Source organism: Pimephales promelas, chromosome 21 (genome assembly GCF_988280905.1).
Source record: "Pimephales promelas chromosome 21, fPimPro1.hap1.1, whole genome shotgun sequence".
NCBI classification, from domain to species: domain Eukaryota; kingdom Metazoa; phylum Chordata; class Actinopteri; order Cypriniformes; family Leuciscidae; genus Pimephales; species Pimephales promelas.
The window spans coordinates 30695871-30711372 of NC_142789.1; the positions used below are offsets into that span (position 1 = coordinate 30695871).

General features: G+C 42.3%; 1 protein-coding gene across 2 annotated transcripts in view; it reads right to left on the reverse strand.

The window, feature by feature from the left end:
* Positions 1-3452: 3452 nt before the first annotated feature.
* The window catches only part of strn (striatin, calmodulin binding protein), a 30542-nt gene continuing 18492 nt past the window's right edge, over positions 3453-15502 (reverse strand). Inside the window, exons 8-18 of one of the 2 annotated variants that reach the window (XM_039664229.2) lie at positions 14268-14378; positions 12799-12942; positions 11981-12117; positions 10297-10472; positions 10121-10168; positions 9556-9677; positions 9227-9394; positions 8579-8725; positions 7774-7875; positions 7600-7686; positions 3453-6257 (exon numbers count right to left, since the gene is read on the reverse strand). In XM_039664229.2, coding sequence (XP_039520163.2) covers positions 6088-6257; positions 7600-7686; positions 7774-7875; positions 8579-8725; positions 9227-9394; positions 9556-9677; positions 10121-10168; positions 10297-10472; positions 11981-12117; positions 12799-12942; positions 14268-14378 — 1412 coding nt within the window. In that variant the 3' untranslated portion in view covers positions 3453-6087. The remainder of the gene's footprint in view (positions 6258-7599; positions 7687-7773; positions 7876-8578; positions 8726-9226; positions 9395-9555; positions 9678-10120; positions 10169-10296; positions 10473-11980; positions 12118-12798; positions 12943-14267; positions 14379-15502) is intronic. The other variant, XM_089125384.1, reaches the window with a different exon arrangement.

Here is a 15502-nt window from a genome sequence, read left to right on the forward strand (position 1 = left end):
AAATTCGACCCAAAAAAAAACGACAGTGGTACCCCTTTTGTTTTTTTGTGTTTGGGCGAAAAATGAAGTTTTTCCAATCTTCTCAAAACTCTGGATTCTGATAGAGGGCCATGAGACTTAAACCTGAGTGCAAAAATGGAGGCTCTAGACCCTTCCAGAGCTAAGATATCGAAACTCAAAAATTCAACCCCAAAAAAAAAACGACAGTGGTACCCCTTTTGTTTTTTTGTGTTTTGGGCGAAAAATGAAGTTTCTCCAATCTTCTCAAAACTCTGGATTCTGATAGAGGGCCATGAGACTTAAACCTGAGTGCAAAAATGGAGGCTCTAGACCCTTCCAGAGCTAAGATATCGAAACTCAAAAATTCAACCCCAAAAAAAAAACGACAGTGGTACCCCTTTTGTTTTTTTGTGTTTTGGGCGAAAAATGAAGTTTCTCCAATCTTCTCAAAACTCTGGATTCTGATAGAGGGCCATGAGACTTAAACCTGAGTGCAAAAATGGAGGCTCTAGACCCTTCCAGAGCTGAGATATCGAAACTCAAAAATTCAACCCCAAAAAAAAACGATAGTGGTACCCCTTTTGTTTTTTTGTGTTTTGGCCGAAAAATGAAGTTTCTCCAATCTTCTCAAAACTCTGGATTCTGATAGAGGGCCATGCGACTTAAACCTGAGTGCAAAAATGGAGGCTCTAGACCCTTCCAGAGCTGAGATATTTAAACTCAAAAATTCGACCCCCCCAAAAAAACGACAGTGGTACCCCTTTTGTTTTTTTTTGTGTTTTGGGCGAAAAATGAAGTTTCTCCAATCTTCTCAAAACTCTGGATTCTGATAGAGGGCCATGAGACTTAAACCTGAGTGCAAAAATGGAGGCTCTAGACCCTTCCAGAGCTGAGATATTGAAACTCAAAAATTCGACCCCAAAAAAAAAACGACAGTGGTACCCCTTTTGTTTTTTTGTGTTTTGGGCGAAAAATGAAGTTTCTCCAATCTTCTCAAAACTCTGGATTCTGATAGAGGGCCATGAGACTTAAACCTGAGTGCAAAAATGGAGGCTCTAGACCCTTCCAGAGCTGAGATATTGAGATCCCACGCACCATTAATGCCATTATAAATATCTCAATATCTCAGCTCTGGAAGGGTCTAGAGCCTCCATTTTTGCACTCAGGTTTAAGTCTCATGGCCCTCTATCAGAATCCAGAGTTTCAAGTAGATCAGAGAAACTCAAAATTTCGACCCGAAAAAAAAAACAAAAACGACACGGTTTTTTCGGGTTGAAATTTTGAGTTTCTCCATTCTTTTCAGCTCAAATAGATGCTTCCAATGAGCCCATTGATGGGCGGATCCGTTGAGTTTTCGTGAATGTAAATGCTATTTTTAAGCTCTGACCACATAAAAGCATGTGTCCAAAAAACACTATTTGTCCAATAACCCACTGTATTTGAAACGGGCCATGTCTTTTTCAGCCTTTCGACCACTGAATGAGGATCGAGGGCCCCCAAACTTTTCCTCCTGCACCAGGGGGCCGTGGCGAGACGGAAAAAAGTCGCCCCCTAGTCGATTGGCCATTGCGACGCGGGTTATTGGACAAATAGTGGTTTTGTGGACGAGCGTCCCTTTTTTCGGCCTTTTGACCCCTAAACGAGGTCCGAGGGCCCCCAAACTTTTCCGCCCACACCAGGGGGCCGTGGCGAGTCAAAAAAAAAAAAATCGCCCCCTAGTCAATCGGCCATTGTGAAGCGGCGTCCACGAAACCACTATGGAGAATACGTTCATTTAATGGGCGAGTGGGATTTTTACAGAAATGTCCCAGTGGCCCCAAATTCGTCACGCTGACTCTTGGGCCCTCCTCAAGCAACATACCCAAAGCGCCGGGCCCTTGAGCGAACGCGACAATTTACCCTTACCCCAACCCAGAGGTGTAACCGGAAAAGTAAGCCGGGTTGGGGCTCCATGATCGGGGTGGGTGGTGCCCGTCAGGCGCCCCCCACCGTGCCCAGTGTGTGGGGGGGTCTATGGCACTTTTGGTAAATATAGTGGGTTATTGGACAAATAGTGGGTTCGTGGGATGGGGGTGTGGCCCGGGAGTGGTCCCGTGACATTTGGTAATTGTAGTGGGTTATTGGACAAACAGTGGGTCTGTGGGATGGGGGGGTGGTGGGGTTTTGCTCTTTGGCGCCAACTAGATGCATCCGAATAACCCCTATCCCGTGCGAATCAGGTCACGATCTGTCAAATCGAGGGTAGTCCTAAAAGGCCCACTCCCCACCAAGTCTATAGGAGAGTGGGCATCCCAAGAACTCCTACAATCCCTTGGGCCATTATGCGACCAATGGCATCTTATTAATATGGGCTTTTGTCCACGGTCCCCCGGTTTGGACTAACTTTAGATATCTGACTTTACATACCAATGTTTTTTTTTTTTTAACTCATATGTTCTCCTGAATGTGTGTATATTTGTATGTTCCTTGAATTAAAAAAAAATAATAAAGATAAATGAAAACACCCAAAAAAGCACCGGAAGTAGTTGCTCATCCGGGAACTTTTTTATGAAAACGGACATACTTATTTTCAGCTTATATAATAGGAAAGTTCAGTATGCAGCCGCGATCGGTCTGCTATGCTCGCAGTTAATTAGGCTAATTCATTAATGACGTCATCAGAATAAAAAGACATTTGGAATGAGTCATAAATGAATGCGCTAAACACAAAGCGGAGCCCTTTAGATCCAGCAGGATAAAAAAAAAAAAAAAAAAAATAGATCCAGCAGGACACGGGAGAGACAGTAATTAGATAATTGGAGAGCCCGACTTGATTTATACTGCTGTTTTAGTGACTTTATCGAATGTGAACATTTCACCTCATGAAAAAACCCTGAAAAAAATAATTAATGAGTTTATTTTTGTTCCTGCACTTCTGTCATTCGCTTTCAGTTACACGTGAGATTATAGAAGTTCATATCAAACATAAAAATTCCTGTGATGAAAGCTGCTTCATATTTGTGGAAACAGAGAAACATTGCTTATTTTCCTTTGATGAATAGAAAGATCAGAAAAACAACATTTATTTTAAATAGAATATTTTGTAACATTATAAATATCTTTACACTTCGAATGTGTTTTTAGTGAATAAAAATATTAATATCTGTCCAAAAACAGTGACCGGTTATGAATAAAAACAAGAAATATGAATTTCAGTCTAGTACAATGATAAATCCTGCAGCGCCCTCTGGTGGCCGCAGTGACTCACTGCAACATTACCTGTGACACGTGACCTTCACATGTGGCTTATTTCAGAATATCAAATTCTTCATGAAATAATTCCATTTTTGAGCATACGAAAAAAAAATGTGTACCCACCATTGAAATTTTCAATACTTTTCCAGGTTTTCCATGAGCACAGGAACCCATGGAGAGTCACGGCTCGAATCACAAAATACAAAACACACGTGAAATACAACATATTCTTTTATTATTGTATTATATTGATAAATGTCCATCTGAGGAAAAAAAAGAATACAACAAGAAATCAAGAATAAACTGTAATATCAATAATAAAATATTTACAAGAGGAGTATAGCATTTATTAACAATCTTTCCACTCTCTCTATACAACCAAAAGGGTAAAAGTTCAGTGACAGCTCTATACAGGCGGAACCGGAACACGTCTCGAGTGTGACGTCACAGCCCGATCGTCCAATCAAACTCCCTTCAAAATCTCCATCTTAACTCAAATGTTTCCGATAATCATAGAAGCGCGTCGATCGATCAGTAACCGGTTATTAAATCTCCGTTTAGCACTTGAGTATGTTCAGTAGCCGAGTCCGCTGTCCAGTTCCCATCTCTGACCAGCAGGTGGCGCGAACTACTCTCTCCAGCACTACAGCCTCTCATCCTCAGTTATGTTTCTGGTTCATAAATAGATTGTTGATCAATACTTTAAAACTATACATATTGAGATTCTTATATATCTAAAATGAATACGCACCGAGAATGAACGAAATCAGAAAATATATTTACTAGTACGAAAACACGCACACGGTTCCCTTTCAACGTCCCACACCGGCGCGCGCGCTCTGAGCTTAACGTCAGACGTGCCTCAGATTTAAAGGAGAAGAATCCAAAAATGAAAAAAAATGAGTATTTAATCACCCTCGCGTGGAGATTCTGTTCAACACCTTAAAATGAGCAGATCATTAAGTGTCACAAGTATTATTTTTAATTGCAAAAATAACCAATATCTCACAATTCCAGGCTTATTATCCTAGTTTGTCCTTCAATTCTGAGAAAAAAAGTCAATTTTGAGTTTTAAATTTGCGAGAAATTATTCACAATTGTTTTTTTTTTTTCAGAAAAAATGTCAACAAAAGGTTGCAATTACTTTGAGTAACTCGCAAGACAATCTTTTTTTTCTCAAAGTTCGGAGAATACAGACGCAAAGTTGTGAGAAAGTAAAAACTGTGATATTAAAAGTCATAATTACCATTTTTAATAGCGCGCATATCACAATTTTGACATTTTTCCCCACAGAATTTCAAGTTTATATATCGCAATTCAGACATTAAAGCCCTATCGTATTCTCCTCGAAATTCCTAGGTTGTTTTGTCAATTCTGAGGATAAAAGTAAATTGTGAGTTGTAATTGCGAGAAATTATCGCAATATTTCCCCCTCAGAGTTTAGAGGAAAAACGTCAGAATTGTGATATAAAGTCACATAACCTAAAAAAAAAAAAAAAAAAATTGGCGAGAAAGTCCCCCAGGTTTGAGGGCGAGTAAACGCTGACATTTTCATGTTTGGCTGAACTAGTCCTTTAACAACATTTGGTCGAGTAGCAAACTCCCGCCTGAAGGAAACACACAAACACTCAGTTCTCGCGTAGTGCTCGTGTCGTCGCGTAAAGGCCAACGATCCCCGTAACAGCAGAAATCTCTATCCTAGCAGTTAAAAACACGCAGACCTGCACACGCACGTCTAGAGTTCAAGTAATCACAGACCAATCAGATAAAGCAGAAGAGTTCAAATAAAAAAAACGTGGGTTACGATCTATCTGCGACCGATCACCAGTCATACAATGATAAAAACACTAGCATCTGTTCCCAACGATCACATATCAAACACATAAACCACCACCTGTGCAGCGAGACGGGCGAGCCACGCGCTCCGAGGGCCAATCACGCGGACCGGATCACCAGTTACTCATTTGGCATCACAGGCGAAACAAAAGATGAAAAAGGCAAAAATAAATAAACATCACAGAATTCAGACAAATATCGATCCCGAATCGTTGTACTCGGAGTACAGCTGGTCAAAAACTGCAACACATTCAAACTATTTCTGCATAATCACAAATATTCATAAACTCTAATCAAGCGATCAGCGTTAGGGATCTGAGCGAGAGGGTTTCACAGACGGGCCGCTTTTAAAAAGAAAAACATCCAGAAACAGGCAAACGGAGTTTAATCCGATCCGGGAGAAACCGCAGGTTTACGCGTTAAAATATTAATATTATTAATTCAACGTTAGCGCTCGTGATGTTTGAAGAAGACGGACTCGCCACAGAATCCAGAGTTAGCACATCTAACAGAGAGATCCTTCTGTTCTTAATGACGCGCTGGTCATGTGACTCTGGAGCGTCTTGATTGGTTTATGTCCCATAGTCGTTTACATGTTATATTATGTACAGATAGTCTTGAATAAACGACCAGCGCGGCCCGGACTCGGACCTGACGCTCGCTTCGGTGTGTTCACACCACCCGGCTCTAGAGCGCGCGATCATAATTTGCCGTATTTGATTTTAAAAGTGTGTTTCCACTCGCCGGAGAGGAACGGAGTCCGACTTTCTCGAGACTGTTTGAAGCAAAAGGCACGTCGTTTAAAAGGAGAGAAATAATGCTCACGTCAGGAGAGACATAATGAAAGGGAAATAAAGAAATTACTCTGGGAAGCGTGTCACTTCCTGTGAGGCTGAACGGAGGAGGAGCCGAGACGCTCCTCGTGTGTGTGTGTGTGTGTGCTTCCCCTCGAGCACCAGGCCCGCCCGGATCATCAGCTTCGAGGTCATGGAAGCGGTTTGGGTCGGAGGTCAGAGGTCATACGAAGACTTTAGCGAGGGCGTCGGCTCCCGCGCTGCCGATGTAGCATTTGGTGGGATGAAACGCCACGTCGTGGATCGACTCGTCGAACTTCTTCCGGTGAGCCGTGAACTCCTGGATGCACGTCTTGCTCTCCATGTTCCACAGACGCACGGAGCAGTCGTGACCTGACACACACACACACATCAACAACTTCCTCTGACTGATCCACACACACACTTAATAAACAGAATGATAACAGTGCTCATAGGTAGAGATTGACTGATGTTGATTTTTTGTTGATGACGTTTCTGCGCCGCTAGCCGATTACAGAACCGATATTTATCTGTTTATTTGATTTGGATAATTACAACAACAGCACTAATCTGAACAAACCGTCCTGTAGTCAATAAACACATGATGAACACTAATAACTTCAACACAGAACTGAAGAAACAGGTGAACTAATGAGAAACCATGGCAACCATGGTTTTCCATGATCTGGAAACTGGACAGAGCGAGTGTGTGCGCCTGCAGTCCATAATATTATCCTTTAAAACTCACCTTTGATCAGCGGAATTACATATTTAAACGTTTTTTCGTGTATTAAAATATTTTGAATGTAACTCGACACTCTCGCCTCATTTAATATGTGCGGTTCTATGAAAATGAAAATGAGCCCCGCCTCCACTCACTCACTCAGAGATCCACTGGTTGGCGATCACACGTTGATTTGATTGGTTACGAGGTGGTTTGAGACGTCAGAAACACCAGCGATTTCAAAGCGTGTTTTTGAGACTGTCTTTGGTTCACTGCAGGAAATACTCAGCAATGCTGTCCACTTATCAACGCACACACGGTGTTTGTGTGTTAAAGAGCCCCTATCATGGATTTTTGAAATTGTCTGTTCATATAGAGTGGACTATAGCTCTAAGGGAATGAAAACATCCTGCAAAGATTTCTATCTGAAAGTCCACCGTATACAAAGTAATTGAGTCGACTCTGAGTCCATGAAATGAATTGTTTTTGAAACGAGTCATTAGCTGTTTCGTCGTGACATAGATACAAACATTAGCTCATTGGCTGCTCCCAACAACTGACTGGGTCATTTGACCAATCGCCGCAGATCCGCGTCACTCAAAGGAGGTGTTTGGGAAAATGAATCGTCAAACGAGTCGTTGAGCAAATCGGGTAAGAATAAATGCATATTATAAGACAAATAAAGTGTTTTTATCCTTGCATGCACGTTAAACTGTTTTTGGGAACTCCCAAAACAAAAATAGGAACGTTTCAAATGCTATGATAGGGGCTCTTTAAAGCAGTGTGAAACACACACACATACACAACATTAAATGCTGGATTTACACCTTTAGATATCAGGTCAAATATCAGTAAGATCGGCCAATCTCTTCTTATGAGCAAAGCAACATCAGAGTAAAGTAGATGCTTTGAGGGTTGTTTTGAGCCGTTTATGATCTTCCCAGTAAAAATGTTTGCATGAATATGATCCATACGCAAGCGTGAACTTACTGCCGGACATCAGGTAGAGTCCGTTGGGATCCACCGCGAGACTGGTTACAGCATCCAGATGAGCCACCATAGAGTGAATACACTTGCCTGAGAAGAAACATCATCATCATCATCATCAAAAACATCATCATCATCATCAACATCATCATCATCACTGTGGGCTCCCTCCGTTACCGGTGTTATTGTCGAAGAAGCGTATGTGCCGGTCCTCCTGTGCCGTTACGGTGATGGGAAGCGTGGGGTGGCTCAGGACTTTATTGATCTGACACGGCGCATCTGAGGATCAGACAGGTCAGAGGTCAGAGAGGATCATGGGACGTTACCAGACACTCATCTTCTATTTATAGGGAAGTTCACATTTTTTTTACATTTATTTAATAGGGCAGTTTTAGCTAAAAAAATACATAATCACAGGACAGTTTTATTTATTTTTTTATTTATAGTGCAGTTTTATTTTTATTTTATTTATGGAGTTTTTTAGTGCGTCACGTACCAAAATAACAGGAATTAATACATACCAGTGCACAAATATAAAAATACAAATAACAGAAAATAATAAATTGTTAGGTGTAACATGTCAACATTGCCTAATGCATTAGCTAGCATGGACTTACAATGAGCAATTTATTTTTACAGCATTTATTCGTCTTTATGTTAGTTAATAAAAAGTTGTTCACTGTTAGTTCACTAATGCACAACGTTTGATATTAAAAAGGTATTATTAGTCATGTTTTAGTAAATGTTGAAACAACAATGAAATGAAGTTTTGTTGTTTGTTAGTTCTAGTTAATGTAGTTAATTAATGTTAACAAATAGAACATTATTGTGAAGTGTTGCCAATAAATCGTTTAAAAATGGAATTCTAACCACTCTGAAAAATATACGTTTAATTTTGAATGGATTTTAAGCGTCCAGCGTTCTGTTCTCGGTGGATGTGAACACTGTGAACACATTAGAGATGTGAGTGTGGGAATATTACCGGGCTTCCCGGCGGCCTGCGACTCCAGCTCCAGGACCATCTGTCGGGTCTCCATGTTGAAGATGCCGGTCCTGCCGTTGCTGAAGGACGTCACCATGTGAGCCGGGTCACAGCACACCAGATCCACTGACGACGGGACGCCCAGTTCTGGAGCACAGCAAACACACACGGCTCACACCACATTCGTAACACTGATCAGTCCAAACCATGAAGCTGAATCCTTCTTTAAGACTCGATTATGGGTCGAGTGTCGATCCCAATATGATCTAATCATAATCATATTCATACAAATATAAAAAAAAAATAATAAAACATAATAAAAGTCTTAAAGAATGAAATAATGACTTAATATTTTATTTTATAAAACATCATTGGTTAACTGGCTCCTCTGCATGACTTCTGTTGGGTGCAGTTCACAACCTCACCACTAGATGCCGCCAAAACTTACACACTGCACCTTTAAGACTTTTATTACGCTATTTTCTGTTATTTGGGGGTCAGTTTCAATGCTGATATCATCTAACCATCATCATCATCATCATCATCATAACAGATAATTCTTAATCTATTATCATTCATAAAATACAAAAATAAAATATAAATGATATTTTTTTGCAAACGGAAGTGTTAAATGTGTGTGTGACTGACCTTGGTTCTGGTTGAAGAGGGCGATGGCGGGAGCAGCGTCTGCAGCGTTCCAGAGTCTCACGGTCCCGTCAGCGGAGCAGGACAGCAGTGTGTGATGAGCCGAGCTGTAGACCAATCCCCACACTGCATCTGTGTGTCCACACAACGACCCGCGCAGCACTGACGGCTCTATCAGAGAGAGAGAGTCAGTCATCAAAGTGCATCCATCCATGACAAAAGCCATAAGCAAAACTATAAGTGTGTCCCCTTCAAGCCATCAAAAGTTCTACACACACTCGCTGTCTTTACGCGGCTCACACACACACACACACACACACACTGGAGCGTACCGTAGGAGTCGTAGGGGTCGATGTTGGGGTTGGGAGTGTTCCAGCTCTGAATGGATCCGTCTAAGCCGCCGCTGAAACACTGCTCTCCAGTCGAGCTCATCACCACACACAGAACCGGACCCCTGCGGACCAGAACATGTTCAGATGATCATTACAGAGCACTTCCCATCGCTCTTCAGTGTGTGATCATGAGAAGCTCCAGTTCTCCTCTATATCAGTGTCAGTGTTCCTGAACTCCTGAAACGCCTCGAGTTTCTCCCGGGAACACGTCACAATATTCCTCATTATAATAATTCATGCGCAGGATAAAGGGGCGGGGCCTGGCTGAGTAAGTTAGTAGTGTGTTAAACTGGCGGTTATGGAAAGGGGCGGGACGTTTCCAAAACACAGACCACAGTTGGCTAACGATGCTTTCGGGAAACCAGAGCGTTACTGACAGACTGGGAAGAGAGGAGCCGCAACAATGGAGAATATGAGGAGAATAATCAACATTCAACTTCTAGAAGAGCCTGAACACAAAGACATATTTGCTCAACACACACGTGTTTATATTCTGGAAGTGTACCTGTGAGCCCTGAACGTGTAGATGGGCTCGACATCCAGAGCTGCACACCTGCGAGCACAAACACAAGAGCGTGAGGACCGACCCGAAGGGAAGCAGAGAACCAGCTCTACAGGCTCAGGGGGTCGCGACCGCTCGGCCCACAACCCCTCAGAACCGCGCAGTGACATCACACTGACTTCTTGGTGGGTGCCGTCTTCTGCAGGTTCCACATCTTCAGCGTGTGGTCTTCAGACGCGGTGATCAGAACCGGCTCCACCGGGTGGAACGCCAGGCCGCGGATCGAGTCGAAGTGGTTCCTGAGGGTGAACTTTGGGTTCCACGTCTTGCGCAGGGCGTCTTTGTTGTTAGTGATCTGAGGAGAGGAGCAAACACATGTACCATTTTAATATACGCAGTCAAACCTACATTTATTCAACACTCACATTATTACAGTTTAATGTGATATATTACATATATATATATAAACATTATATTGTTTACGTGTCCATGTGGTGTTTATAATATGCTTTAAAGGGATAGTCCACTTTTTTTGGAAATAGGCTCATTTTACCACTCCCCCAGAGTTAAACAGTCGAGTTTTACCGTTTTCGAATCCATTCAGCTGATTTTCTGATATGTAGAAGAATATCAGTAACCAGACGGTTTTTGGTCTCATTGACTTCCATAGTACGAAAAAATATACAATGGAAGTCAATGAGTCCAGAAACTGTCTGGTTACTGATATTCTTCTAAATATCAGAAAATCGGCTGAATGGATACGAAAACGGTAAAACTCGACTGTTTAACTCTGGGGGAGTGGTAAAATGAGCCTATTTCCAAAAAAAGTGGAGTATCCCTTTAAGACAAACCATGTCATTCATAAGTCGACAGCATTGCTGAGTATTTTGGGTCATATTTATATTAAATGCAGATCTAACCAGACAGGTCTGACTAAATTAATATGAATGCCTGATGGTTTCATGTGTAAAGCAAACGTCTCTAAAGCTGCATAAGGCGTTTCTGAACTTTAGGGCTGCCCTCGACTAAAGATTTTTCAAGTCGACTAGAAGTCGTTAATGTAAGCCATTAGTCGACTAATCACGCGTTTATATTAATAAGTCATAAATCCAAATAACGAGCCTTTAATTGCCATTATAAAACACCTGGTCTAATCAGCGCTCAAATGCACACAGAGAGCCACAGCACACCGGCAAACCCAACGGTCATGACTGTGACGCATCATCTCCGCCGATACGCTCGTTTCATACGGATTACGACGTACATAATCGGAGAATATTTATTTTCCATTTGAATCCGTTCATTCAATTGTAGACATTACACGCTTCTATAGATGTATTTCTCATGTCTGTGAAGTGAGAATACACTGAGTTTCAGTTCACTAGTGTGATGCGCTCAAACTTCAGACCGAATCAGCAGAAAGCAACATTATTACTGCAAAAGCACAACGTTTTGTTGTTTTTGTGAGTTAAAAAAAATAAATAAAAGTAGACCCTTTGCAGTTTGGGTTATTCTAATCTGTATGATATTCTAATCTGAAGTTAAATGCAGTGATGTGTGTGTCATGAAGTAAACTCTTTCCACACACACACACACACACACACACTTACAGTATGTGCCTAATAATAGCACATATATCTGTTAACATTATATGGAGAGGACTTGTGAAGTTGCTGTCTGAAGAGATGAGCCATATTTGAGGAGGATGAACGAATGAACGATGAATTTTTCTGCGACTAACCGACCAATAAAATCTCTGTCGACCAAACCTCCTCTAGAGGGTTCGTGGGCTGTTAGCAGGCAGCTGAACTTTGAGTAGGAACTGAAGATGTAGTTGTAGTTATGATGAAGGCCTGCACTCACGTCGTAGGACAGAGTCTCGGCCTCGTTGGCCACGGTGAGTCCGGCCAGTTCTCCCAGACCCAGCTCGCTCTCCAGCGCCTCGTCTGAACTCATGATGAAGGACTTCCCCGAGGACGGAGGAAAGGTCAAGGCTTCCACTGCAACACACACACACACACACACATGAGCCGCTTGCAGAGATGGGGTCATTCAACTCAATTCACATGTATTTGTATAGTGCTTTTCACAACACACATCGTCCAATTTACAGTTTACAGAAATATACAAATCACACTTAGCGAAAAAGCTATTTAACAAATAATTCAAACAATCTATTAATTTAATGCAAAAACAATGAGCTCATTAAAATAATGAATACTTCTTGGTTAAAGGGGTCATCGGATATAAAATTTTTCTTAGGTGAAAACTTTTTTATGTGTGTGTGTGTGTGTGTGTGTGTGCAGTGTGTGGACACAACCACCAGACAATGAAGAAAAACTCATTGACTCCTTTTTTTAATCCTCCAAAAGTCTAAAGACTCTCAGTAATCAAGCGTTTGGTGATTGGATGGTAATCTGATCTCTCTGTAGTGTGGACACGCCCCCTGGGGGAGCAGTGGCTCGTTCTCATTTAAAGAGACGGGTCGCTGTGAGCACAGCTGTGTGTGAGGAGGTAAACAGTGTGTTGTTTTACACAAACATTGAGGAATCTGAACTAAAGTATGTTACAATCTTCACATGAAGACCCTAAACAATCACACAACGTGTGGACACTGGGCACCGACGACCCCTTTAACAAATGATCATGAACTGATGGTGTGTGTGCTGAGGCAGGAATACCCTCATCGGTGCGGCCCAGCTGGTTCTCGTTGAGGCGGGGTAAGTTGGGACGCACCGGCGGCGCCACCGGAGGCTGAATAGACGACAAATCCTCCGCGTCTCGCAGATTAGCCAGCATGTCCTGTAGCTTACACCGGTTCGGCCCTACGAACACAACACACATCATTCATCTGCTTCTCCCCGTCAGAACGCGGCCCACCTTCGAGCATTTCTAGTCTATAACCAGAAGCCTCTCTCTGTCTATGCTTCAGGATTAGCTGAGGGCGGACTGAGCTCTGACGAGGGGCTTTAGCATTAGCAGAGACATGAAGCAGTGGAAAGAAAACAGATAATTGAGGAGCGACTCTCTCACAATGGAAGCAGGAGAAGGGGGTGGAGCCTGGGTTATATACACGCCCACATGGGGGGCGGAGACAACAAGCCACACCCCTTTCAAAGCACCAGCATGAAATGCTACAGAAGTGAGCAGTAAAGCGTCTCAGAAACAATAAACACGAGGAGGAAAGAAACAGTAGTTGTGTTTGAGATGCAGCCGCATCCTAAAAGAACAGGGGATGGAGAACAGAAACAGAGCAACGGATGAAAGGAGGAAAGCAGGGATGACAGGATAAACACATGAACACGTGACCGGATGGGTGACGGGAAGAACTGAAGAGAGCTGCTGGTTTTTGTCAAACTAATGATTTTGAGAAATAAATTAAATAGGTACATTAGAATAAATTAGTGATAAACCGATATTTCAGGCCAATTAAACGACCAATAACTGGCATTTGGACATCATCAGTGTGATGTCACTGGTTGGCCCATGACCAGAAATGGAGGTTTCCATTTTTAAACATTTTTGAATTAATATACTGAATCTCATAAAACCTGCACAGACACGTTCGCTCAGATTTCCTCAAAATAAAACGAGAAAGTATATTTTGCACAAAGAAAATTAAGACTATTTTGAGGGCCATCCATCATCTATCTATCTATCCATCCATGTGTTTATCTATATATCCATCTATCTATCCATCTGTCTATCTATATATCCATCCATCCATCCATCCATCTATCTATCTATCTATCTATCTATCTATCTATCTATCTATCTATCTATCTATCTATCTATTCATCTGTCTATCTATCCATCTATCTATCTATCTATCTATCTATCTATCTATCTATCTCTATCTATATCTATCTATCTATCCATCCATCCATCCATCTATCCATCCATGTTTGCACGTTGCATGTGTGTTTCTAGTATGATTTAGCCTGTTGCTAGCATGTATATGTGTAATGATATCAGCTGCTCTAGATGGCCTGTGCAGGTGTTAGTGAGGTTCACTGATATTAGCGCTCTCTCTGGCCGTCCTGTGCTCCAGATATCAGTCGTTGAAGAGCCGACATCGGTCGACCACCAGAAGAAGAAACACAGGAATGAGAGAGAGAGAGACGGCGAGCGAGGGTCTGGTCCGACTTACTCTTCACCCCCTTCTTGCCCTTGCGCTCCTTCTTGTACTGTTCCTTGAGTTTAGAGATCAGGCCCTCATCCACGTCCCAGGACTCAGACGAGGGGCTCTGCTCTTCCTTCTCTACACGGGGGAGGAGGGAGGAACACACGTTATACGCCACGGCGAGCCATTCCCGCACTTCACTTGCAGACCATAAAAAACACTTAAAGGTGCAGTGTGCAAGTTTTAGCAGCATCTAGTGGTGAGGTTGTGAACTGCACCCAACAGAAGTTACGGTGGTCGACAGGAAGTGATGTCGTCGCCTGAGACAGCAGAAAAGCCAGTTAACCAATGAGGTTTTTTACAAAGATATATTAAGAAATTCGCTTTTCTTGATTATTCAGTAACACGATGTTATTGCGAATATTATTGTGGCTTGTTCATCAGTGTGTCAGTGTTCTTTAGCAGCTTCTTATCATGAAGAACAACACAGTGACCGTTCAGGGCCACCGTAGAAACATGTGGATATAAGCGGACTCGCGGTGTGTGTAGAGAGAAACGCCTCATTCTAAGCTAATAAACACATAACGCTTCATTATGTAAGATAGTTATGAATATGATATTGCATTTCTGTCAACAGATCCTCCTGAATTTTACACACTGCACCTTTAAAGAAGAAGCAATCAGAACTTCTGATCCAAATCTACACTCTCACTGAACACGAAAGTCTAACTGAGACCCTTTTTTCGTTACAAACCAGTGCGTTTGATTATATTAAATAAAAATGATATGATAAATAATTCACAGTATAAAGTAGCGTTTAGAGCTTCTGTAGCTCCGCCCCTTTTCAGCGCTGCGCTCGTTGTGTTCCGTCTTCCGGTTTGTAATTTCACATCGTTAAGGAAAGATCCGACAGAAAATCTAATTGGGAAAAACAGTTCAAAGGGCCATTGTGTTGGCAGATCTATGTATTTAAGGGTTTGTAATCATGTGACTGACATCCCCCCGTCCCCCCGAATAGTGCTGAAGTCATGAACAAGTCTGAAACTATAAAGTGCAGTTCTCAATCTGCCTAATCCCGCGCGGCTGTAACGCCGATCGATCCGATGGGAAGATGGGCGAGTGAACGGGAGAACGATCAGTCCAATTCTCTTCAGAGACTCAACAGATGAGACCAGGGGGGCAGGGAGTGTGTGAGTGTGTGTAGGAGTGTGTATGAGTGAGTGTGTGTGTGTGTGAGAGTGGAGGAACACACAAGGACAGTA